Below are 20,558 nucleotides of genomic sequence, written 5' to 3' on the forward strand. Positions count from 1 at the left end.
GGTTAAAGTTACATCGGTTGTGTTATTACCTCATGACGTTTATCATCACTTTTTTATGTCTATAGAAATCGTCCGATCCGAATTCCTGTTCTATTCTTTGTTTAGTTAATACTAATATTTTTAGTATTGATTAGCTTTAATTTTTTTGTCAATAATGTTGGATTTAATTAACACAGTAATTTTATTTCAACATTATTGATTATGTATTCTCAAAAGGAGGTTTCCTAACTATCCAGTTATTTATTTGATTAAGTTATATATGAAGCTGCATTTATCTAAACTGAGTTTTGTTTTAGATTGATGATATCAGAAGTAAACGGAGGAGATTACGAAGTGAATCCTGTGTAGATGATGTTGATCAAGAACCTTTTGAAGAAAGCAAAGAAGACACCTCTCCAAAACAAAAAGATGTGAGTTTATTTTGCCCTATTTTGCTTAGAACGGCGCTGAAAAAGAAGGCGTTGCATCGAAAAAAGCCAAGCACTTTACTAAAATTGACGATGACTTTAAAGATGTGAGCACTCTGGACAAGGAGTTCGTAGAGAAACTCGCCAAAGAAACTGAGGAAGAGAAGAAAGTTGAAGATCCCTGGCTACAATCATTGAAAACCTCAGAGTTTGATGTGAGTTACAGACGCGCCTGTTAAAATGTTTTAGGACACCCAGGTTGTCTATGACAGTCCCAAGAGTGTTGTAAAACCTTCTAAACGATCTGAAGCAGTGGACTTGATCTACGATTTACCAAAAGTTGAAGTGATTCGACTGCTGGTCGCAATGTTAGAAGATGAGCAAACCCCTTCCGATTACTTAAAATCTGCTGAATTTAAGGAAAAGAGTGAAAGTGACTTGAAAAAATCACCATATGAAGTTTCTGACTTAGCGCATGTTCTGACCATGACATGGCAGAGTGAGTTTACACAGTAAATAAACGTTTTAGACGTGTATTTCATGACAAAAGAAGAAATTGTCGAGTCGCTCATGACCTACAAAAACAACGGTTTGTAATTTTTACCAAGTTTTTTTAAAAATCTTATTTAAAAAATGTTATTTAAAACATCTTGTTAAGAATCTTTATTGAAAATCCCTTTAGGCAAGGAACTTAAGAACTACGAGTTCAGGTGGGTGAAGGACGAGCTTGCCGTCCATGGACCATACCCACATGAGGACATTCTTATGTGGATTGTATATGTAAGTTGACTGCTTCTTCATGACATCTCAGGGTTATGTTTCCGACGAGAACCCGATTTTGGTTCGTGAGCTTGACGACCATGGCCATCCAAAAACTCTGGAATGGACAAAATACAAGGACTCGGACATTTACAACATATTCCCGGTTGAAAAGCGAGCAAAGTCCCAATCCTCTCAGAAACCTGAGAAAGAGCAAGAACAGGAACAAGAAGATGATGATCATGATGATGAACCGGAAGATGATGGATTCTCGGGGAAGAAGAGAAAGCAAAAGTTAATTGGCGTGAGGGTCAAGGACAAGGAGGAGGAATACCAAGAATCAGATGACGACGATTATGAATAACCTGTAACATAATGATGTAATGTATTGAACACGAGAATTATGCATATTTACACTTATTTATATATTTTATGTGTCTGAGTGTATTTGTTTTCTTTATGTGTAGTTAGTGTGGTGTGCAACTAGTCTATAAGATTAAGGGAGGGTTAACACTTCACATCCGTCACGGGTAACTAGAACAGTGTGCTCAAATTGAGAACAGAAACCGTTATCTGAAGTGGCATTGGTCCATCCATCCTCCCAAGTGTATATGGAATTATCTCCTTGACAAATTATGGGCTCTAAATTATTATAAATGAAACGAAAGTACCAATGGTAAAAACGTGACCTTCTTCAGCTACTCCTGGAGTTGAACTCGCTAAAAACTTTTAAAATCAGGAAAACTAACGGTGAGAGAACTGCATCATGGGAGGCATGTGGAGCACATGACCAATAAAATGTCCTCCAAACTCCTTTATAACTGAAAATCCGTTCTTCTCAGCGTGGTTCGAAACAAGTTTAGCCAGTTTTGAGAATTTGACACCGGGTTTCAGGCTATCAATAGCAACGTAACAGCATTCCTAAAGAAATTTATTAGTTGAACGAATACCTTTGAAACTAAAACCAGCTTTTTGATCTCTTCTGGAGCCTCGCCGACTATACAAGTTGCAGCACAGTCGCCTGACAAAAGTTATTAAATTTAAAGGTACCAAAAAAGCCATCATAAAAAACAGTACAATCGTAGGAAACAACGTCCGATTCATGAAAAGGCCTCATATTAGGTATGCCGTGACAGGCAACTAAAATACAATATCTTAAAGGAAGTTACCTTCATTTACTGAAACACATATAGCTCTAGGGTATCCATGAAAATTAACTCCAGAGGGATAAGCTCCTGAACTAACGATAAAATCCTGGGCCTTTCTGTCAACAAAATCAGCGGTAACTCCTGAAATTAATGTAAGACGAAATTTTGGTGAAGTTGCAAACCTTTTTCTGTAGAATCCAAGCATAACTTTAAACATTTAGCAGCGATTTTGGCAGCAGCTCTCATTTTGGAGATTTGTTCTTCATTTTTAACTTCAGCAAATGGTAGTTTCTGGTTGTAGTATATTTTTAACTCATCTTCTGTGCGATTCTGGGCGTAATATGGTCTGGGTATATGGCTAGGAATGGGATCATGCGATAAAACAGGGTATTCACCTAAATAATTGTTAAATAATTATCGAGAGATTTTGTATAAAAATCTGTACCATATCTAACTGTTTGTTTAAAGTTTTTTTGGGATTTTAGTCCATTCTTGTTTGCCAAATTAGGGCATATCTTCTCCAATACGAGTTTTGGTGTAAGAAAGGAATTTTTCATGAAATACTTGCTTATTTTAACTGTCATTTACATTACAAATAATCTAAAAGGTCAATATTAGTTATTATTTAGAAAAATAAGTTAAATAATGTAGCTTTGTGATTCTTCTGTTCCCCATGTGCAATAGTAATTTATTCTATCATTTTATTACACATTTTCAATAAAATTTACTCAATAATATTTTTTAAGTTTATCTACATATATAAATGGCTTCTAGTCAAAAGTTGAGATTTAACCCAGAGCATATTAAGCTGATAAGGTACACATTTTAAAAAATGCTTAAATAAATACATATTTCAGGGACCAGTTTAGGCTTGTAGACTCTGATGGAGATAGATTAATAAATCAGGATGAGGTATGTGCAGTGTTTTTTAATTTTATGTTTTAGTTTCGGAAACTATTCAGATCATTTGGTCAAACAGTTTCAGATAAACGTTTGGACTGGATAGTTTCAGGTAAAATGTGAATTTCTGATATAAATCAAATTTAGAGATTTTTAAGGATCTCGGTGACTCCAAAGGTATTTTTCCTCTATAATATTTACACTTAAGGGATTGATTTTGAGACCTTTATCAACAGTTTCGTAAAGTTTTATTCCCGACCTCCGACTGAGAGAGCTTTGGTTGAGGCTCTTCGTTTGTTTGAGAACAGCTCAGGTAACATATTGGATTCATTTGACACACTTAGGATACCTTGATAAGGGCAGATTATTTAATCTCCTTTCAACTAGAGGTGAAAAGCTCAGTAAATCAGAACTTGAAGAGTTTTCACAAATTATGGGTCTCAATAAGGATGTTTCAAAGCTAGATTCCAGAAAATTAGCAGAAAACATGTGTGGTCTTCTATCTCAGGTCCCAACTCCAAACTAGTAATCTCCTTTTTTAGTGAATGTAAATGTTTTATTTGATTAGAATTATCATATATTTGTTGTTCAGAAGTACATTTATACTTTAACGTCGTGTTCGGTGTATTTTCCTTTTGTCGATGATTTCCCTTTTCTTTCAAGTATCTTACGACGGTGCTTGTCAAGCCTTAGCTTTGTAATAACGACGTTGCTAGGGTGGATTCCAACTTGGACACTCTCACGATTGTTTTTGTCTCTGGTTATACGTTCAATGTAAATCTTCCACTTCTTACGATAAACTTGGGTGACCTTTCCCTCTCTGTCGTGATATTGGCCTCTTACCACCATGACTTCATCGTCCTTCCTGATGGGTATTGATCTGACGTTATACTTTTGTCTAAGTTCACGGGACAAAACTGCGCTCATAATTATCCTTCTTTTACTTGAGTGGGCAGTAAAGTGGGCCTTGCGGCTCTTCCTTCTACTACTTGAAACGGCTAAAAAATAATTAGTATTTATCAAATATAATTGTAATCTGCAAACTAAATAAAACCAACTTTTGCTTGTCTTCATATTTAATAAAATATAAAATTCAAGAATTAAACGCCCTAAAACACTGTTATTAAAGTGAACTGTTCGATTTTGATTATTTGTAGTATCTAATTCTTAGAATCTTCTAGACTAAGCAAAACAACTGTGGGAAATAAAAATAATAGTATGAAATTTAAATAGTCATGAAATGCTTACCAGTAATAAAATATACAGAGAAGTAAAAATTATATAAAAATAAATATATTATATGGTAAAATCAGAATGAATTTGGGATGTATCAATATAGGTATGGGGTGTGATATTTGAGTATAGTACCAAGTGGAAGATCAATAAATAGATAATAGATTTGAAATTATTATGTAAATTAATTATTTTGTGTTATAACATATATTTCATTTTCCAAATTTTAAATGTACTCTCCAATGTGTCAATTTATGTCAGCGTTCATTATTAACTTAAAACGGTGTAGAGTCCGAATCAATACATCAATATATCATATATAAATAGTTAAGCTAAAGTTACACCGTTTCTTATATAATGACAGGGGTGGGGTTCGAACCCACGCCATTACTGACAGCGGCCTAAACGCTGCGCCTTAGACCGCTCGGCCACCCTGCCTGCTTTCCAATTCTATAATTTACGTTGATATACATACATATAGTTATTTTTTTATTGAGTGCAAATAATTCTTTGTTTGCTTACTCTAATTAAATTATATAGTCAGAATCATCATTAGTCGGATGAGTAACAAATATAAATGGCGTTATTCCATAATAATATAAGAATCTCATAAGAAATTTAACAAAATTTAAACTATTGGATGAAATCCGTATAAAATATAAATAATTTTATAAATAAGTCTGTTGGAACGTAATTAGGGTGTGTGGAAGATTCCAGTCATAATTTCTTGAAATTTCTCAAATCTTTGGATTCCTCATGAAATTAAAATAAAGATAGAATAAAAATTAAATAAAAACTTATTTATAATTTATATAAACGATTGACAGGGGTGGGGTTCGAACCCACGCCATCACTGACAACGGCCTTAACGTTGCGCCTTAGACCACTCGGCCACCCTGTCTTCCAACAATTACATAATGTTCATTTGTATTTGTTTTATTTGATGGTATCAAATTGTGGATAAAATTTTAAATTGTGATAATTTTAAATTTTGTGTAGAATCATGAAATAATTCTATATGATGTTGTCCATTGTGGTGAATGATACTACACATAATTATAATCTTCCCACGGATTGATATGTCCTGATACCTGAAAACATCTAAAATAGTTGGTAGTCAAAATCTAACATGTAAATCCAGCATTACATTAAATATTATGATTCTTATTCGTTAAAACAGTGTTGAGGTTTAAAGGATACATAATAATTTATGTCTTGATTGTTTTAATAAGATCACTAATGTTATCTTTAAGTTGCTCCAAGACTGGGATCAATTCTGGATTGTTAAAGTTGGTTCCGTATTTGGCATTACACTCCTGGATGGTTTTGGAAATCTCCCTGAACTTGCATCCAGCATCCTAAAGTAATATAAAGATTCTGCACAAACCTTATCTTTGATGATTTGGGCGCATTTGTTTTTGGTTATTGTCAGACGACCCAAGTTCTTCTCAAGTCCTGCTTCCCAGTCACGGACTGAATACCTTGCAGTATCGTACTCCTCTCCGTAAAGTTCGTTCATTGTTGTTGCAGAATTCCTCCTTATGATGAACATGGATGTAAGATTTATCTGCTTGCAATCAGTATTGAACAAGAACCTTCCTAATTCACACTTCGATTTATCACAGATATCAGTGGGTACTAAACAGAAGGACTTCATGGAACCTGTGGCTTTGAACTCTCCCGCCCTGTTTAGCTCCTTATCAATGTATTGGAAGATTCTGACTGTTAAGTCTCCCTAAAGAAATTTGTTAATGAAGAAATTAACCTTTGAAGCGAGGACAACCAACCCAATTTGAGGATCCCAGTGTGGAATCAAGGGAGAAGGCGAACTGTCAATATCATTGGAAATCAAGTGTTTCTCGAGTTTCCTCGTGTCCCAAACCCTTATTTGTCTAGTCTTGTTATCAACAAAACCACTTGTAAATATGTGGTCACCTCCGTAATGTCCTCCAAGCCATAAAGCACTTGTCAACTTATTAGAGTCGTGAGCCTTATACTTGCTACAACAATTTCCTGATCTCGGGTCAATTAATGATACATTCGCTTCTTTGGTTGAAACTAAAATCTTGTCTCTAAATTACATTAATTTCCAAACTTAAAGTACCCGTTAGGTGTCCAGGAGCATGAAGAAGGATGCTCACCAATTGAGGTTGAAAATAGTTCTTTGCCATTTGACGCGTCCCTAAATTTTTTAGAAAATTTTTTTTCTTACCAGACTTTAGCTGTACAGTCGAAAGAAGTGGTAAGAAGAGCGTAGTCAACAGTTGGATTCCACTTGAGATTTGTGACCTTCATTCTATGTCCTTGAAGGGTTAAAGTTGACTCGGGTACTTCGTTAGACTCTACATTTGAAATGTCCCAAATTTTGATGGAGCAATCTGAGATAAAATTGGGTTTTGTGGTTTAATTACCATCAGAAGACGAGGAAATAATGTTATCGTTGAATCCATTAAAATCAATGTCAAGAATTGATCCGGTATGGCCTGTTAATTATTATTCACTTGGGTATTTTCAGTTACCTAACAGTTTGGTTACTGGAGGATTCCTCTCATAGTTGTTAATGTCAATGATTGAAACAATTCCACCGCTGCCGACATCCCAGGGGAACTAGAAAAATAAAAATAAAAATTATAAAACCAACAGCGATGTTCCTTGAACTAGCGGCTAATCCGCAGGACTGAGTTGGCTTGGCGCTGATTTTTAGGTCACGATACGACTGTTTCCAGTGTTCGCCTAACAAATGCTCAAGTATAAAATAAATAAAGATAGGATAGATGAATATGAAGTAAATTTACTTAAAAATAACTATCAGAAATGTTCAATGTCAATGTGTATGAGTACCGAAAATATTTTTAAGTTTGATGCATCCCATGTCATAAATTTTAGTGTAGATTGTATTAGATCTAAGTCAACAGATAAAATTTGAAAAACAATTTAAAAATACTATATTAAATCCCTGCTTCTTTGGAGTATAGGTGAATTAAAACGTCAATTTATTAATAATAGACGTTACAGCTATCGTAAATAGTAATGAGCAACTACGAGTGCATTCAGGTGCTAGAATCTTAGAATCTAGTATTAAACAACAGTAATAATTTTACAGCAAATAAATTAAAATGATTTCACAAAATATGTTACCCTATAGTTACAATTTGTTGGTAAGGACCAAGAAATCAGGTGATACCTATGTACAAACAAATAAATTTGAATAAAACTGTAAGAACAGAATATTTTTATAATTACTAATTTAATTATTAATATAACAAATTTTCAACTAATAATATGCCAAATTTAATCCAGATTCTGTAAGAATCAATTCGATTTAGAATCATACAATAACCTAGCCTCCTAACTAATGGTTTATGATTTTAAAAAACCAGTTAAATTTAATTGTTTTTTAAGAATCTCTAATAAAACAAATATATTACACAAAGTGAATACAATAAAACACTGATGCTAATATAAGAGAAAATTTTGTAAATATGAGAGCAAATTACAACTTCTATATTTTATCAGGGAGAGAATAACAATAATTGTGTACAAATTTATAAATTTTAATTAAATTTACAAATCATGCACGCCTTATAAACCAACATGAAAATTCCTAAGGAATTCAACCGGTTTTTCATTCTTCTATAATTATTTATTTTGAAAATGTAGTTTTGTAAAATTAAATTTTAATTTCACTAATTTTTAATTAATCATGTACCATAGTTGTAAAATTTTGTATTATGGCGACAAAATAGTTGTCTTCCAAATAATTCCTGTAAAATATTCGACCCTGAAATAGAGTGATTTTAAATGTTATTTTCACGGTCACAATTATTTTATCTTATTTTAATATTTAAATTCGATGATTTGGTGATCGCTCCATCACCGCCAGGATTATCAAGTAAAAATAATAGTGATGGTGCTAGCACTAGGGGTTCTATATTCTCAGTAGGTACTAGGTCTTCCTCTACTTCTAGAATATCGCGTTCTACTGGCAGTTCTAATTTGGGTGGAGTAGTTTTGGACGTTGATGCTACCGATGTATCAAATAAACTTGAAGTTTCTACTTCCATACCTGGAATTCTAAAGTATACTTTGAAATCTAGTTCAATGGGTAGCTTTAAGAGTATAAGAGGAAATGGCAAGGATCTTACATTTTCTAAAAAAATCGATCATGCACTTTGTACATCGCCCTTTGATGGTCATTTGACTGTAGTATTCGAAGACCAGACTTCTGAAGAGTATTTTCTTGAGGATGATGGGTTTAAAAAGGTAAAAGGTGAATCCAAAACAGAAACGGAAGCGGAAAGTGAACCCGTAAAACCAAAAACAAAGGTTGAGTTAATTGAGTTAGATTTAGAACATCCTGCCGCTGATTTTAAACTCGAAGAGGTTAGAAATATAAAATGCTACAAGCCACCAGCTGGGAAGATTATATCAAAAATAAAGCTCAGCAACACTTTAAGATTACTGGAAAATGATGTACAAGAGAATTTCGTCTGCTTTTTTCAGGACGGTGAAAAGTACAGCATACTTGTTGCTAACAGAAGTAGTGAAAAAGAATGGACAAAATATACACTATCGAAACAGGAGTTAAAACCTATACTTATGGACATTACACTTATAAGGAAATTTGATGAAATAAACCCTGAAACAATATTCGTAGACTTATCTACTCCGGAAGATGGTCAGGTATTTAAATTCGATAACTTGATCGTAAATGAAAAGGAGGGAGGTGTATTGAAGAGCAAATCTCAAGGAAATAAGGATTTCATCCTTGAGTTCAAAGACCCAAATGACCAAACAAAGCAAGTTGAAATTAACTTTCATAAAAAGTTTCTTGCTCAAGAGCAATTAACCCTCCATTCAATCAAAACAAACCAAGATAACACTGAATTCATCTTTACATATGTTAAAGATAATATTTTGTTTCATGAAAAATACCTTAAAAATGAAGGGAAATTGGAAAAAGATTTAAGTTTATCGTACGGATATAATTTAGATAGAACGAAAAAGCTTCTGGGTAAGAAAAATATTGCTGAACAAAATGTGTTGTTCCTAAAAACCTTGGTACCAGATTCTGTGGATCAAGGTATTAAGATCAGTCACCATGGAAATTTTAAAGTATTTGATTTCGATCAGTATATGAGTAAGCCAACATTTCTAATTTTCCCAAACCTCGAATTCTACCTGGATAAACATATCAATCACAAACTAATTATTAGTGAAACCGGAAGTCACACGAACATGGTTATGAGCACAATTATAGATGATAAGAAAGTACATTACGTCATTACTACTGATAAAGATAATGGTAATCCATTTTCAATAAAGACAAAGGTTGAATTACTAAACTCACTTTGATTTCACATTTTTGTAACATTTAAATTTTAATTTTTAAATTTTAAAATATTCTTTATTGATTTAGTGTATTAACATTTTATACATCAGATACATCACTATGGGAAGGTTACATTGTTAAACATGTTATAATGTAGTTTTATTTATACAGATTTGTTGGTAAATTTAAAGTAAAATGTTTGTAATCATTTAATGTTAGTATAGAAGAAAATGTAACACACACCTAAGTAATCAAGAGTATAATAACTGAGATTCTATAAGAATGGATAATAATCGAGATTCCGATGAATCTTCTGCAGATGATGGAGAACTTATAGTAGATGCAGAGGTGGTTTATACTAAAAAGTAGTTATTAACAGAACTAGAATTATTATTTTTCAAAATTTTAATATTTAATTGTCAATTAAATTTAATATAAACAATTTTAGGAAGGATTCTTTGACTTATTCTCAGAATATCATGAAAAAAATGTTAATAAAGAGTCAAATTCGGTAGATAAACCAAATGAAGATTCGAACGTTACTAATCATCAAATTAAACCCCTAAATACTGACAATAAACCAAAAAATAACCTTTTATCTAACTTAAATTGGTCTGATTTTGGACTGTGTAGATCAATATTGAGGGTAAAATTAAAATTTTTACAATTTTTATCAATAATTAATAGGCAATATCGGAGATGGGATACCAAAATCCAACAATAATCCAATCAAAAGTCATACCTCTGGCTCTGGAAGGAAAGGATTTGTTAGTTACAGCTGAAACAGGTATTTATTTTAAGTAAAAATGTGTTAAGGTTCTGGGAAAACAGCGTCATTTTTAATTCCTACACTGCAGAGATTAGTAGTTTCAGGAGTTTTAAAGCAACTTACGGTATAAATATACATTTAAAAACAAATTAACAATATTTTAGAATGAAAAGCAAGTCCAAAACTCTAGGTTTGGTACTAAAGCACTGGTAATACTGCCTACAAGGGAACTTGCAGCACAGTGTTTTAACGTTTTCAAATTATTATCCAAGTATCTAAGCTCAAAATCAATTTTGGTTAGTTTTAATTTTAAAAAAATGTATTAGTTGACTGGAGGAATTCCAATAAAGGAACAAGAGAGCAGACTAAGACAATTCCCAGAAAGTATAATTTGTACGCCTGGAAGGGCTCTGGACATGTTAATGAATTCCAGTGTATGTTAAATTAAATAGCATTGAAGTTTAGTCAATAAATGTGGAAAATATTGAGGTGGTTATAATGGACGAAGCAGATAAGCTTCTTGAATTGGGATTTAGAGATGAAGTTAGTTACACAGTTTTATAAGTTATAATTTAGTGCCTTCAAGTTTTAAAGTACTGTAACAGGAATCGCCAGACTATGCTGTTTAGTGCTACATTGACTGAAGAAACTAAGGAGTTAGTGAGCCTCTCACTGGTAAACCCAGTATACGTGAAGGTGGACGACCCGACAAAGGTCTCTAAAACACTCGAGTTCGAGATGTTAATGATCCCAAAAGAGGAGTACAGGGAAGCTTGTGCACTTTACTTATGTACAAAGTATTCCAAGGAGAAAACAATACTATTTTTCCAGGTAAAAATAACATGGTTTAAACTTTTTTAGACTAAAAGGTCAGCCCATCGCATGTTTCTCATTTTCAATCTCCTCAATATGAAATGTGGAGAACTACATGGGAATCTATCACAGTCAAAGAGATTTGAATCAGTTGAAAGGTAATCATTTAAGGTTAACTAATTTTCTAGATTTAAAAATGGTGAAATTGACTACTTACTGGCAAGTGAACTGGCTGCTAGAGGCTTGGATATACCGGGCATTAAAACAGTAATCAATGTAGATTTACCAACTGATATTACAAGGCATTTGACTGTTCTAAATAATAAAATTCAGGTACATACACAGAGTTGGTCGTACTGCTAGAATGGGATCCCATGGGAAGGCAATTACTCTTTATGTAGACGATCAGAGGTCACAAGTTAAACTCTTCCTTAAAAAAACATCCGACATCGGTGCCCCTTTATCAAAAAACAAGAAAAAAGTCACATCTGCAACACTAAATAAGTATAAAACTAAAATAGGTGAGCTAGAAGAGAAGATTAAGGAACTTCTACTGGAAGAGAGCATAGAAAAGGATATTAGAATGTGTGACGCAACAATCAAAACTCATTCTGAAAGGGATCCAGGTATAACAACATTTTGGCAAAAATTTTTAGAGAAAATACTAGAGAAAAGAAAGTGGTTTAGATCGAAAAAGGACAAGAAGATGGCATCTAAGGAGGAGTTTGAGGAGGCGAATCGTAAAACACAAAGAATGGTTGATAAGGAAAAGAAGAATGAGATCAACAAAAACAAGTTTAAAAAAATTAAAAGAATATCTAAAAAGAAGAAAAGAAACTAGACGGATGATGTAAATTACTGATGAAAAATGGGAGAATCGGAAGTTTCAAGATCAGGAGGGCATAAATTTAATCAGAAATAAGAATTTGTAAATTTTTTTCATGTTTAAAATATTTATAAATGTTAAAAGGATATAATATAATAAGAAAATAATTGTTACTATTTGATATAATGGTTATTAAATCGTAGTGATACATGACAGTGGTGTTAATTATTTTACATCTATTCCAGTTATCATTTTACAATATAACTTATGTTAAATTAATTATTGGATTTTTTATTTAAATGAATAATAATTCGTAACTTTTGTTGTAAAATAAATATGAGTTTTCTTCCTAGTTGTCGTTTTAAAACCGTACTAAAACTTGGTCATAACCTCCAGATCTTTGATATGGCTTGATTGTTGTCATTTATCTATTTTAAATCTTCTATTTTAATGTTTCCGTGTATCACATCCACTTATAATTTTAATACAGCTTTGTTGTAACAATAAATTCTTATCTAATTTTAATTGTTTGTTTATTTCACGTAGTAAAATGAACGATAAGGATGTAGAAACTCTAATTCAAAACCCTCCTGAAAATACGGAGTTCTCCAAACATGAAACTGAGAATTCTAAAAATGTGGAATCTTCCCCAAAGTTTGATCCAAAGATGAGCTCCAGGGAGATGAGAAAGATAAAATATTACGAGGATAGGTTCGCAAGGATGGAAGATGAAAATAAGACGAGCTCCTCATCTTTAAATATGGAATCTGGCCCGAGTGTTCATAAAACAAGAACCAGAGTGCATGATAAAAGACGTTCAATGGATCAAAAATCGTACCGTCTATCATCAATGGATGGATATAGGCATGATGCCGCAGATTCAACATACACAAGAACTGGATCTAGACCTGGTAGGAAGCCAGGTAGTAAAAGGACGGCTACTTCAACCAGCTTGAACTATTCAAATAATTCAAAGTATGATGCAGTGTCAACTGACGTGAGAGCGACAGATAAAAAAACTCTCCTGGAAAATAGGAGGTTGATGAGAGTTCAATCAATGCCTACAGTGACAAAGAAGATTAGGGTTGTGGAAAATCACTCTACACCTGATAAGGCTGCTCCTGAAACTCCAACACATACCAGAAGAAATAGGGTTACCAGATGGGATGTTAAATATGTAACAAAGTCTTCTGAAGAACCGCAACCTACAATTGAACCTCCTCATGAACCACCTCATGTCACCAAGGAGGAAGTTGTTGAATCGGATGTCCCAAAAGAAGAGCAAGTTGTGACAGAGCTTCCTGAAGATGCTCTGAAGCCATCTCTAGTTCAACCCGTGAATAGCGAAGAATCCTTGAAAGAGATGAGTGAACGTGATATTATAACACCAGTGAGTGACTTGACTGATTTCTCATTCGACCATGACACCAAAGACCTTCCATTAGATGTGGACGAGTTTCTTAACGAAGATGATGAGCAAGCTCAATTACCAAAAGTCGAGGAACTCACTGAAGCCATTCCCGAGCCCGTTCCTGAACCATTAGAACCCGTGAAACCTGAACCTGAGTACGTTCAGTATGAATATGAAGAGCCGGTAATTCAGGTTCCAGTAAAGAAGAAATCAAACAGGGGGAGAAAAGCTAAGAATAGGAGAGGGCCAGCCCCAGCAGCCCGCATACCAGAACAACCATCAGATCCCGACAAATCGCTTTTAGATGACCTAACTCCAGCCGCTGCATCCATTGACTATCAACAAGAAATCGTCGATGAGGTTAAACCACCAGTGAGAAGGGCCAAATCGCATAGAACTAGAAGAAAAAGGCAAGAAGTAAGTTTAATGTATTTATAATTATTATTAGTACTACGAACCAGAACGGCCGGTGGTGTCGAGGGGGAAACACGCAAAATCGAGATCGCATAAGGGCCATGCGGGAGCCTCAGAAAAACACGACAAATCGTATAGTCACTCTAAAAGCGGAGAACTTGGGGGTATTTTTGTAATTCATAATTATTTTTTAGACGAAAGGTTCATAAGCATTGATAAGCTCCGCATGATCACAGTAGAGGAGGCTGAGAAGATGATTAACCCATGCAAAAAAAACGATAAAGATATGGAAAACTTGAAAAATGCCATCAGAAGCCTTGGGTTAACTGAATCTGAGTCTTTAGATCATGAAAACGAATCTCCTAAGAGAAATCGATTCCTTCTCGACCCATCAAACATTGTAGCTCCATGTGTTCCCCTTGAGCAAGAGAAAGTGGAGGTGGAAATCCCCGACGATCCACTCAAACTCTCTTTCAAATATCGTCTATTTCACAGTCTCAATAGGCTTTAAAATATCGTTTAACATAAAAATATATTTTAGTAATATATTTTGTTAATTATGTAATTATTGGTTATTATATTAAGGAGTATATACATTAACGAGTATAGAGGTTGAAAAGACGTTTAATCTCCTGAAAACTGTTATCAAAGTTGAACTAACCTTAAGTCTTCGGTTCAGCTTTCCTGAAAGCTGGTCATTAGACTTGGAGAGTATCTGCTCGAAAAGCTTATCATCGTCAATAATTTCATAATATTTCCTAAATTTTAATGAAAATCAAAAACTAACTTCTTAATGGGTTTTAAAAAATCTATAATACAGGATGCCAAATTCATTTTCAAATCATAGAAGTTTGACAAATCAACACTTTTGAGAAGTTCAGGGTAAGCTTTATTGGAGAAGAAACTGTATAGTCGAAGTAGGTTTTGTATCTCAGGAGTGATTGCCTCTAAAACATTTTAGGCTGATTTTGTCTATACCTTCAGAAGTCTGAGTCTTCGCGTTTTTTATCTTCCGATAAATATCATCATCAGTGTCGAGCATATTAATTGTGTCAAACTTTGACTCTGAGGACTTGGACATCTTTTTAGTCCCGTTTGATAGCGATTTCACCCTGGAAACTATATTGTATTCAAACTAACTTGTAAGTGAATCCTTTAACCATTTGAGGCACGGTAAAGTAATTTGAGTCTATATGGCGGTTTAGCTTTCTCGCGATATATCGAGCTAGAGTTAGGTGGATTTTTTGGTCAGGACCAGCAATTATATGAGTGGCATTCATTGCAAAAATATCTGAAGCCATCTAAAAAGTTTATAATTCTAGTAAACGGACCAGTAAAGGGTACAAAAAGGTTGCAAGATTTTCGTTACTGACGTTTATTCCTCGATTACGAAACTGTACGATTTTGTGAAATTTTCCTAAATTCAAATTAAATATATAAAATCTAACCAGTTCTCACAACGGAACCCAGGATCCAGTTAAGTTCCAGGATCTGAGGGAACTGGCTCTGTATAAATATTCTAGTTTTCTCAGGGTTAATCCCAGATGCGATGGAAAGTGCGATGGTACTCCTTGTATATTTTTTTAAATTGTCGTTGGATTTTAGGCCTAAATTGGTTTATTTACTATTAATAAAAACCTGATATTGCGTGATTATCTGCGATCATAACATTCAAATCATTATGAGTTCTTTGGTAATTCAAGCAAGGACTTAAACACCCTATGTAGTTACCAATGTGTATTTCACCAGTAGGCTATAGATAATTTAATAAAAGATGAATTTTTAGAAAAAATATAGGTTCTGTGGTCAAAAATAATATTAGTTACGATGTGTATATGTGGAAAATACCTGGATTCCAGAAAGTGTTACATTGTTGTGTGTATGTTTATGTTTGCTTGGAAAAATAGAATTATTGGTGGAATTTATAAATGACACATCCCCTTTTAAAGGTTTGTTTGGCAAAATTAAACCATAAATAAATGGAAGTTTGGAGAATAATGTAAACAAATAAATAATTTTTTTAATATGCATATCATATCGAAGATAAATTTCTGAAAATCTAAGAATAAATGAACCTTAAACTTATAAATTATTAAAACAATTTAGATTTGTGTGCAAATAAATGATAAAATGCTATAATAACTAACAGAAGGTTTCAAAACCTTCATATGTTTGTGATGGGGAATCTACATAATAAAGCTATTCAAAATAAATAAAATATAACGATGTGTAACCTTTTTTCCCAATATATATAATTTTTTTCAATTATCATCTTGTAAATCCACTGAAGATGGAGAGTAGAACAATTAATATTGAATCTGTCGATTCTACAATACCACTGGTTTTCGTGAATGTTAAAGAAAATCATGAAGTTTTTGTAGTACCTTCGGATTATCCATATAAACATAACAAAATCAACTCTCCAGAAAACTCCTCAACACGGAAATCAGTCCCTAACATAGAATACACCGTTCTTCCAAAATTAGTCAAGACTCCAAGGAGAACATTGGTGGCATATAGCCCACCAAGAGACGAACAGGCAGAAAAGCCATATAAAGTTCCATTTGAGGAATTATTCGGAGATGATGTTAGGTCATTTTTGGAAAATAACAATCCGGAAGCCGACACACATAACAACTACTACAATGCCCAGCTAATTTCCGAGAAATTCGTCAAGGTATTTTAGTAAATGTGATAAATACATCATTAAATAGGAAATTAAGAAGAATAGAAGACATTATATTTTCTCAAAGCAATGGAAGAGGAACGCTTTAAACAAATACTTAATAGACCACTTTGTAGACAACTATTCCAATAAATTAAAGAATATAAATCAGAATTTCGTGTCAAAAATTTTGAAAAATCAGGAGTATTCTGAGCTTTTAGACCTAAAAACGCCTAATAAACCAAAGAAACATAAATCCCGAAAGTATTTTATATAACATAAATAAATATTTAGTGATGAAAATATTAAGGACTGGAGAAGATTTAATCCTTCATATTTCAAACCATTGAACGATTTACTCAATGATTATCATGATTATCTATACAAAAAACAGGTATTTAAAGACCAACAGACATGTATTTCAGGAAAAAAATCGTAAAACTAAGCATATGGCTTCATCAGTTCGTTAAACACCTTGATAATGATTTTAGGTTTCAAGATACTTTTTCGAGATTCTAGCTGAAGCTAAGGAATGTGAGAGGAAAATGTATGAGTGTGAACTTATTGCAGAGGAAAATACCTACGGTAGGCGTGATTTTATATCAGAATTTCATCGGGAGACTAACATGCTCAAGAAACGCTGGAGAAAATTATATACAGTATCATTAGCATGTTTGAGAAGGTCAATGGATCCGAACAAAAGAGTAGTGAGAGGAATGAGCATGACACCAAGCAGACCTAACCCTATCCATAGAACTAGATCAAGTGAAAATGTCAGGGTTCAATCGCCCTCCCCAGAAAATGAAATGGCTGAAAATAATCAACATTTGGATATGTACCTAAATAATCGTAACGAAAATACAACACCCATGGTCCCTATGATGCAAGGTCAATCCCAAAACTATGAAAATTTAAACTATAACTATACAGATGACTACAATAACCAGGATTACAACTCTTCTAGGGAAACCACAATCCCATTTGGAGTTTCAGTGTCAAATAATTCCAACGCCAAGGAAGCCAGTTCCACACAAATTAATATAGAACAACTGTCAGAGGACGAAGACAGAAATTTGGATTCAAAAACAAGTAATAAAAAATATTATTAATAATCATTCTATAGGATGTAATGCACCCAACACCAATTCAACTAACGGTAATCAAGTCGACCAATCGACTTTGACACCCTCAGTAACTTTGAACTATAATCAGAATGATACGGGGGATTTGATTCAACGAGATAACGCTCCTACATCTACACCAAGGTAAATTCTTTAAAATTCTGTATGTAAAGCATGTTTAGCAGGATACGCGATCCTACATCTTCCGTTAACTCAATAGCATCATATAACGAGTTCGAACATAACGAGAATTACTCAAACAGAGTACCGTCTGGTGGAGTTAACAAATGGATATACAGCAAGATGGAGGAAAGAGGAGAAATGGAAGGATACCACTTGGTCTTACATGAGCTCGGAATGTTAATGTTTTCAGGTGGGACACCAGTCTTAGGCTTTACTAGTGTGCCCCACCAACTGGAATGGCTGGACGAAACTGAGTCGAACCGTGTAATAGTCCCTCCGAGCCAGGACAGTTTCAGGGATGGAACTCTCTACACAACATGCTGCTACTCTGAAATTAAGCTAATGAAAGTTCTTCAAAGCTCCCTGTACATGCTAAGGACCTCAAAGAATAAGAATAAGGACTTCCTGGCCTTTGTTCTTGAGCAGATCCTTGAAGCAAACTCTGAACTGTTTGAGCTAAAGAAGAAACTAGATAACGGCAGATCAGCACTTTACAAAAAACTTAAGCTTCACTGGGCAGAAAGGAACTCTAAATGGGGAGGATTTCCTCCTTTGAAGAGGGGATACCGTTTACTAAACATGTTAGGTAAGGGAGGTTTCGCTGAGGTCTGGGAGGTTTTTGATCCCATCACTCTCACAGTCCAAGCTGCTAAATTGCACATTTTATCACATGATATGGATGCACATGAGAGGGGAAATGTAGTAATGAGAGTTAAGAACGAGATTGATATACACAAGAACTGCAGAACACATCCGAACATAGTTAATATGAAAGCTTGTTTTGAAATGGGAGATAACATGCTGGCTACTATTTTAGAGCTGTGTGACGGTAAGTATAAGGAATTTTTATTAAATTTATTCAGATGGGGATCTTGATCGGTACATAAAACTTCACGGCCCTGTGCCTGAGAAACTTGCAATAACATGGACATATCAAATACTACAGTATGATACAAAAGGAAAATAATTATTTTAGGGGGTTATATTTCATGAAGACACTTCCTGAAGGACGAGTTCATCACTGTGTAAGTTTATTTATTTACAAACAATTTCCTAGGACCTTAAACCTGGAAACATCCTGAACCATAGGGGAAACATTAAGTTGGCTGATTTCGGACTTTCAAAGGTAAGCTTGCTGAATAATAAAACTTTCAGGTTGTGAGACCAGATGAAAATGAAGTATATTGGGGTGGAGGAGGGACTATTTGGTACCAGCCTCCTGAATGCCTGTTAGCTAACACAAGACCAAATGTGAAAGTACCACTAACAGACAAGGTTAGTGATTAATTTATCAAAATTTTGTAGATTGACATATGGGCAGTTGGTTGCATCCTTTATGAAATGTTATTCAACAGGTGCTTTTATTAATTAATAATTGTGTAGTCGACCGTTTGGGAAATTCTGTAACAAAAGCTCTCTATCAGGTATAAAGAATAAATATTATAAAATTGTGATTAAATTAAAATATAATTTACAGACCGATTGTACAAGGAGGCGAAATCAGGGGTTAAGTTCCCTCAAACATATAAAGTGTCGGAAGATTGCAAGGTTCGTTCATTCTTAGTCAATGGCCTTCAGAAACTCATCCAAAGCTTCCTCGCAGTAGAGCCAAATGATAGGCCTTCAATAGAGGAGGCCCTTAACTGCCCAATTTTCTACTTTGAATAATTTAAATTTCTTTTAAATATGTGTTATTCAAAGGCTTCAGATAGAGAAACCTTAGGGAATTGATGTACAGGTTTAACGATCTTGTACCTCAGCAAACGTTCAGGAGTTATTTTGATTTCTTTCTTCTTGGGTGTAAACTTCTGTGAAGCCCGCTTCCTGAAAAAACTCATGTTACAGGTCTTCAGATTCCCCCGAAGCCTCTTCTCCTTAACCATCCTGTTGTGCCACTTAGCGTATCTAGGGTAGAATTTATAGTATTTGGGAAGGGGCTTGGGTTGACGAGTTTCTTTATATTTAAAGTTGCGATCTATAACGTCGATAAAGTCTTCAGAACTTATTTTGTATCTTTTCTTTATGGAGGATTCGTTTAGAGTTCTAAGAACCACGAACCGACAAAATAACCTGAAAGCGTAACCAAATGAACGATCCAGTGAGTTACACCAAGTCTTTTTATATTTGCTAACAGAATTGGAATCATTAATGTCATCTTCTAAATAAGAATCCTGTTCATCAGTAGAATCATTAGAACCACTCTTCTCAACCTCCTTGAGATACTCAGTTACAAAGGTAATCCAGGATTTATCAACCATTTTTGAAAGGTTATAAACATCTAAATGTGTTGATGATAAAATTAATCATGTTAGTGGACATGAAAATACAATCAGAAGTCCACTGACTCATCATAACAGGAATTTGATAAATTTTTGGAAATAACAGTCTACATACGAATAAAATATCAACAAATACTATTTTACAATTTAAAACATTGTATATTTGACAAATAAACAAATAAAATGGAAAATTGGTAGTGCTTAGGTTTGGAGAGATAAGTGGTGGACAATAATCAAATTCTAAGGTCAAATTCATACACATTTTAAATTAAATTTCAATGATTATAAATATTATAAT

General features: G+C 33.9%; 11 protein-coding genes and 2 non-coding genes across 13 annotated transcripts; 6 read left to right on the forward strand and 7 right to left on the reverse strand.

The window, feature by feature from the left end:
- The first annotated feature begins 56 nt into the window (after positions 1 to 56).
- On the forward strand, positions 57 to 1,567 carry TpMuguga_04g02325 (uncharacterized protein). Its single transcript, XM_759312.2, has 7 exons — positions 57 to 219; positions 297 to 410; positions 440 to 622; positions 657 to 906; positions 937 to 996; positions 1,090 to 1,187; positions 1,219 to 1,567. The coding sequence occupies exons 1-7, from the start codon at positions 202 to 204 to the stop codon at positions 1,528 to 1,530; spliced, it is 1,035 nt and encodes a 344-aa protein (XP_764405.2). The 5' UTR covers positions 57 to 201; the 3' UTR covers positions 1,531 to 1,567.
- Positions 1,568 to 1,610: 43 nt separating this feature from the next.
- Positions 1,611 to 2,949, reverse strand: METAP1 (metallopeptidase family protein M24). Its single transcript, XM_759313.2, has 8 exons — positions 2,760 to 2,949; positions 2,497 to 2,709; positions 2,336 to 2,455; positions 2,217 to 2,306; positions 2,117 to 2,187; positions 1,916 to 2,087; positions 1,838 to 1,885; positions 1,611 to 1,808 (listed from the first exon to the last, which is right to left on the reverse strand). Exons 1-8 carry the CDS (start codon positions 2,896 to 2,898, stop codon positions 1,663 to 1,665), a joined length of 999 nt encoding a protein of 332 aa, XP_764406.2. The 5' UTR covers positions 2,899 to 2,949; the 3' UTR covers positions 1,611 to 1,662.
- Positions 2,950 to 3,024: 75 nt separating this feature from the next.
- On the forward strand, positions 3,025 to 3,784 carry TpMuguga_04g02635 (uncharacterized protein). The gene is made up of 6 exons (XM_061306203.1): positions 3,025 to 3,130; positions 3,172 to 3,226; positions 3,260 to 3,326; positions 3,362 to 3,391; positions 3,423 to 3,527; positions 3,559 to 3,784. The coding sequence occupies exons 1-6, from the start codon at positions 3,078 to 3,080 to the stop codon at positions 3,738 to 3,740; spliced, it is 492 nt and encodes a 163-aa protein (XP_061161900.1). The 5' UTR covers positions 3,025 to 3,077; the 3' UTR covers positions 3,741 to 3,784.
- Positions 3,785 to 3,794: 10 nt separating this feature from the next.
- Positions 3,795 to 4,546, reverse strand: RPL26A (ribosomal protein L24). Its single transcript, XM_759314.2, has 3 exons — positions 4,463 to 4,546; positions 4,273 to 4,323; positions 3,795 to 4,212 (listed from the first exon to the last, which is right to left on the reverse strand). Exons 2-3 carry the CDS (start codon positions 4,286 to 4,288, stop codon positions 3,815 to 3,817), a joined length of 414 nt encoding a protein of 137 aa, XP_764407.1. The 5' UTR covers positions 4,289 to 4,323; positions 4,463 to 4,546; the 3' UTR covers positions 3,795 to 3,814.
- Positions 4,547 to 4,805: 259 nt separating this feature from the next.
- Positions 4,806 to 4,885, reverse strand: TpMuguga_04g00939. The gene has a single exon. It is a non-coding gene; the product is annotated as a tRNA-Leu (tRNA).
- Positions 4,886 to 5,268: 383 nt separating this feature from the next.
- On the reverse strand, positions 5,269 to 5,348 carry TpMuguga_04g00940. The gene has a single exon. It is a non-coding gene; the product is annotated as a tRNA-Leu (tRNA).
- Positions 5,349 to 5,579: 231 nt separating this feature from the next.
- On the reverse strand, positions 5,580 to 7,981 carry corA (Tp10). Its single transcript, XM_061306069.1, has 10 exons — positions 7,392 to 7,981; positions 7,289 to 7,350; positions 7,089 to 7,180; positions 6,967 to 7,054; positions 6,859 to 6,930; positions 6,660 to 6,825; positions 6,552 to 6,629; positions 6,213 to 6,519; positions 5,835 to 6,182; positions 5,580 to 5,805 (listed from the first exon to the last, which is right to left on the reverse strand). Exons 2-10 carry the CDS (start codon positions 7,317 to 7,319, stop codon positions 5,656 to 5,658), a joined length of 1,332 nt encoding a protein of 443 aa, XP_061161231.1. The 5' UTR covers positions 7,320 to 7,350; positions 7,392 to 7,981; the 3' UTR covers positions 5,580 to 5,655.
- Positions 7,982 to 8,081: 100 nt separating this feature from the next.
- On the forward strand, positions 8,082 to 9,802 carry TpMuguga_04g00773 (uncharacterized protein; the record flags this gene model as incomplete). The annotated part of the gene is made up of 1 exon (XM_759316.2): positions 8,249 to 9,802. The coding sequence occupies one exon, from the start codon at positions 8,249 to 8,251 to the stop codon at positions 9,800 to 9,802; it is 1,554 nt and encodes a 517-aa protein (XP_764409.1).
- Positions 9,803 to 9,935: 133 nt separating this feature from the next.
- ddx27 (DEAD/DEAH box helicase family protein) lies at positions 9,936 to 12,313 on the forward strand. Its single transcript, XM_061306070.1, has 12 exons — positions 9,936 to 10,127; positions 10,228 to 10,425; positions 10,467 to 10,566; positions 10,596 to 10,672; positions 10,713 to 10,844; positions 10,875 to 10,982; positions 11,014 to 11,091; positions 11,125 to 11,379; positions 11,410 to 11,519; positions 11,550 to 11,663; positions 11,695 to 11,987; positions 12,018 to 12,313. The coding sequence occupies exons 1-12, from the start codon at positions 10,062 to 10,064 to the stop codon at positions 12,200 to 12,202; spliced, it is 1,716 nt and encodes a 571-aa protein (XP_061161232.1). The 5' UTR covers positions 9,936 to 10,061; the 3' UTR covers positions 12,203 to 12,313.
- Positions 12,314 to 12,438: 125 nt separating this feature from the next.
- On the forward strand, positions 12,439 to 14,558 carry TpMuguga_04g00775 (uncharacterized protein). The gene is made up of 3 exons (XM_061306071.1): positions 12,439 to 14,015; positions 14,047 to 14,176; positions 14,207 to 14,558. Exons 1-3 carry the CDS (start codon positions 12,738 to 12,740, stop codon positions 14,521 to 14,523), a joined length of 1,725 nt encoding a protein of 574 aa, XP_061161233.1. The 5' UTR covers positions 12,439 to 12,737; the 3' UTR covers positions 14,524 to 14,558.
- A 19-nt stretch (positions 14,559 to 14,577) lies between these two features.
- trpS (tryptophan--tRNA ligase) lies at positions 14,578 to 16,160 on the reverse strand. Its single transcript, XM_061306072.1, has 9 exons — positions 15,861 to 16,160; positions 15,651 to 15,765; positions 15,461 to 15,619; positions 15,344 to 15,429; positions 15,153 to 15,313; positions 14,991 to 15,124; positions 14,800 to 14,959; positions 14,674 to 14,770; positions 14,578 to 14,644 (listed from the first exon to the last, which is right to left on the reverse strand). Exons 1-9 carry the CDS (start codon positions 16,041 to 16,043, stop codon positions 14,609 to 14,611), a joined length of 1,131 nt encoding a protein of 376 aa, XP_061161234.1. The 5' UTR covers positions 16,044 to 16,160; the 3' UTR covers positions 14,578 to 14,608.
- A 75-nt stretch (positions 16,161 to 16,235) lies between these two features.
- On the forward strand, positions 16,236 to 19,656 carry TOUSLED (Protein kinase domain protein). Its single transcript, XM_759321.2, has 15 exons — positions 16,236 to 16,689; positions 16,727 to 16,941; positions 16,972 to 17,071; positions 17,103 to 17,138; positions 17,169 to 17,766; positions 17,801 to 17,942; positions 17,981 to 18,810; positions 18,845 to 18,926; positions 18,958 to 19,006; positions 19,039 to 19,107; positions 19,137 to 19,256; positions 19,287 to 19,336; positions 19,365 to 19,405; positions 19,459 to 19,529; positions 19,560 to 19,656. The coding sequence occupies exons 1-15, from the start codon at positions 16,303 to 16,305 to the stop codon at positions 19,647 to 19,649; spliced, it is 2,880 nt and encodes a 959-aa protein (XP_764414.2). The 5' UTR covers positions 16,236 to 16,302; the 3' UTR covers positions 19,650 to 19,656.
- TpMuguga_04g00779 (uncharacterized protein) lies at positions 19,422 to 20,522 on the reverse strand. The gene has a single exon (XM_061306073.1). The coding sequence runs from the start codon at positions 20,237 to 20,239 to the stop codon at positions 19,673 to 19,675; it is 567 nt and encodes a 188-aa protein (XP_061161235.1). The 5' UTR covers positions 20,240 to 20,522; the 3' UTR covers positions 19,422 to 19,672.
- Between the last annotated feature and the right edge of the window lie 36 nt (positions 20,523 to 20,558).

This window comes from Theileria parva (genome assembly GCF_000165365.1).
Source record: "Theileria parva strain Muguga chromosome 4 map unlocalized ctg_529, whole genome shotgun sequence".
NCBI classification, from domain to species: Eukaryota; Apicomplexa; class Aconoidasida; order Piroplasmida; family Theileriidae; genus Theileria; species Theileria parva.

Excerpts from the sequence above, each read along its gene's own strand:
- TpMuguga_04g02325 (XM_759312.2), top strand. Across the intron at positions 907-936 it reads TCTGACCATGACATGGCAGA|ACGTGTATTTCATGACAAAA; the intron begins GTGAGTTTACAC and ends TAAACGTTTTAG. Across the intron at positions 1,188-1,218 it reads TTCTTATGTGGATTGTATAT|GGTTATGTTTCCGACGAGAA; the intron begins GTAAGTTGACTG and ends ATGACATCTCAG.
- METAP1 (XM_759313.2), bottom strand. The coding sequence starts at position 2,898 with ATGACAGTTAAAATAAGCAAGTATTTCATGAAAAATTCCTTTCTTACA. Across the intron at positions 2,710-2,759 it reads TAAACAAACAGTTAGATATG|GTGAATACCCTGTTTTATCG; the intron begins GTACAGATTTTT and ends ACAATTATTTAG. Across the intron at positions 1,809-1,837 it reads AGGTCACGTTTTTACCATTG|AGCCCATAATTTGTCAAGGA; the intron begins GTACTTTCGTTT and ends ATAATAATTTAG.
- TpMuguga_04g02635 (XM_061306203.1), top strand. The coding sequence starts at position 3,078 with ATGGCTTCTAGTCAAAAGTTGAGATTTAACCCAGAGCATATTAAGCTG. Across the intron at positions 3,227-3,259 it reads GATTAATAAATCAGGATGAG|TTTCGGAAACTATTCAGATC; the intron begins GTATGTGCAGTG and ends TTTATGTTTTAG. Across the intron at positions 3,327-3,361 it reads TTTGGACTGGATAGTTTCAG|AGATTTTTAAGGATCTCGGT; the intron begins GTAAAATGTGAA and ends AATCAAATTTAG.
- corA (XM_061306069.1), bottom strand. The coding sequence starts at position 7,319 with ATGGGATGCATCAAACTTAAAAATATTTTCG. Across the intron at positions 6,520-6,551 it reads TGCTCCTGGACACCTAACGG|AGACAAGATTTTAGTTTCAA; the intron begins GTACTTTAAGTT and ends AATGTAATTTAG. Across the intron at positions 6,183-6,212 it reads TGGTTGTCCTCGCTTCAAAG|GGAGACTTAACAGTCAGAAT; the intron begins GTTAATTTCTTC and ends AAATTTCTTTAG.
- ddx27 (XM_061306070.1), top strand. The coding sequence starts at position 10,062 with ATGGATAATAATCGAGATTCCGATGAATCTTCTGCAGATGATGGAGAA. Across the intron at positions 10,673-10,712 it reads GAGTTTTAAAGCAACTTACG|AATGAAAAGCAAGTCCAAAA; the intron begins GTATAAATATAC and ends ACAATATTTTAG. Across the intron at positions 11,092-11,124 it reads AATTGGGATTTAGAGATGAA|TGCCTTCAAGTTTTAAAGTA; the intron begins GTTAGTTACACA and ends GTTATAATTTAG.
- TpMuguga_04g00775 (XM_061306071.1), top strand. The coding sequence starts at position 12,738 with ATGAACGATAAGGATGTAGAAACTCTAATTCAAAACCCTCCTGAAAAT. Across the intron at positions 14,016-14,046 it reads CTAGAAGAAAAAGGCAAGAA|TACTACGAACCAGAACGGCC; the intron begins GTAAGTTTAATG and ends AATTATTATTAG. Across the intron at positions 14,177-14,206 it reads TAAAAGCGGAGAACTTGGGG|ACGAAAGGTTCATAAGCATT; the intron begins GTATTTTTGTAA and ends ATTATTTTTTAG.
- trpS (XM_061306072.1), bottom strand. The coding sequence starts at position 16,043 with ATGCATATTAAAAAAATTATTTATTTGTTTACATTATTCTCCAAACTT. Across the intron at positions 15,430-15,460 it reads GGGTTCCGTTGTGAGAACTG|GAAAATTTCACAAAATCGTA; the intron begins GTTAGATTTTAT and ends ATTTGAATTTAG. Across the intron at positions 14,771-14,799 it reads TTTTTAAAACCCATTAAGAA|GAAATATTATGAAATTATTG; the intron begins GTTAGTTTTTGA and ends ATTAAAATTTAG.
- TOUSLED (XM_759321.2), top strand. The coding sequence starts at position 16,303 with ATGGAGAGTAGAACAATTAATATTGAATCTGTCGATTCTACAATACCA. Across the intron at positions 16,690-16,726 it reads TTTCCGAGAAATTCGTCAAG|GAAATTAAGAAGAATAGAAG; the intron begins GTATTTTAGTAA and ends ATCATTAAATAG. Across the intron at positions 16,942-16,971 it reads AAGAAACATAAATCCCGAAA|TGATGAAAATATTAAGGACT; the intron begins GTATTTTATATA and ends ATAAATATTTAG.
- TpMuguga_04g00779 (XM_061306073.1), bottom strand. The coding sequence starts at position 20,239 with ATGGTTGATAAATCCTGGATTACCTTTGTAACTGAGTATCTCAAGGAG.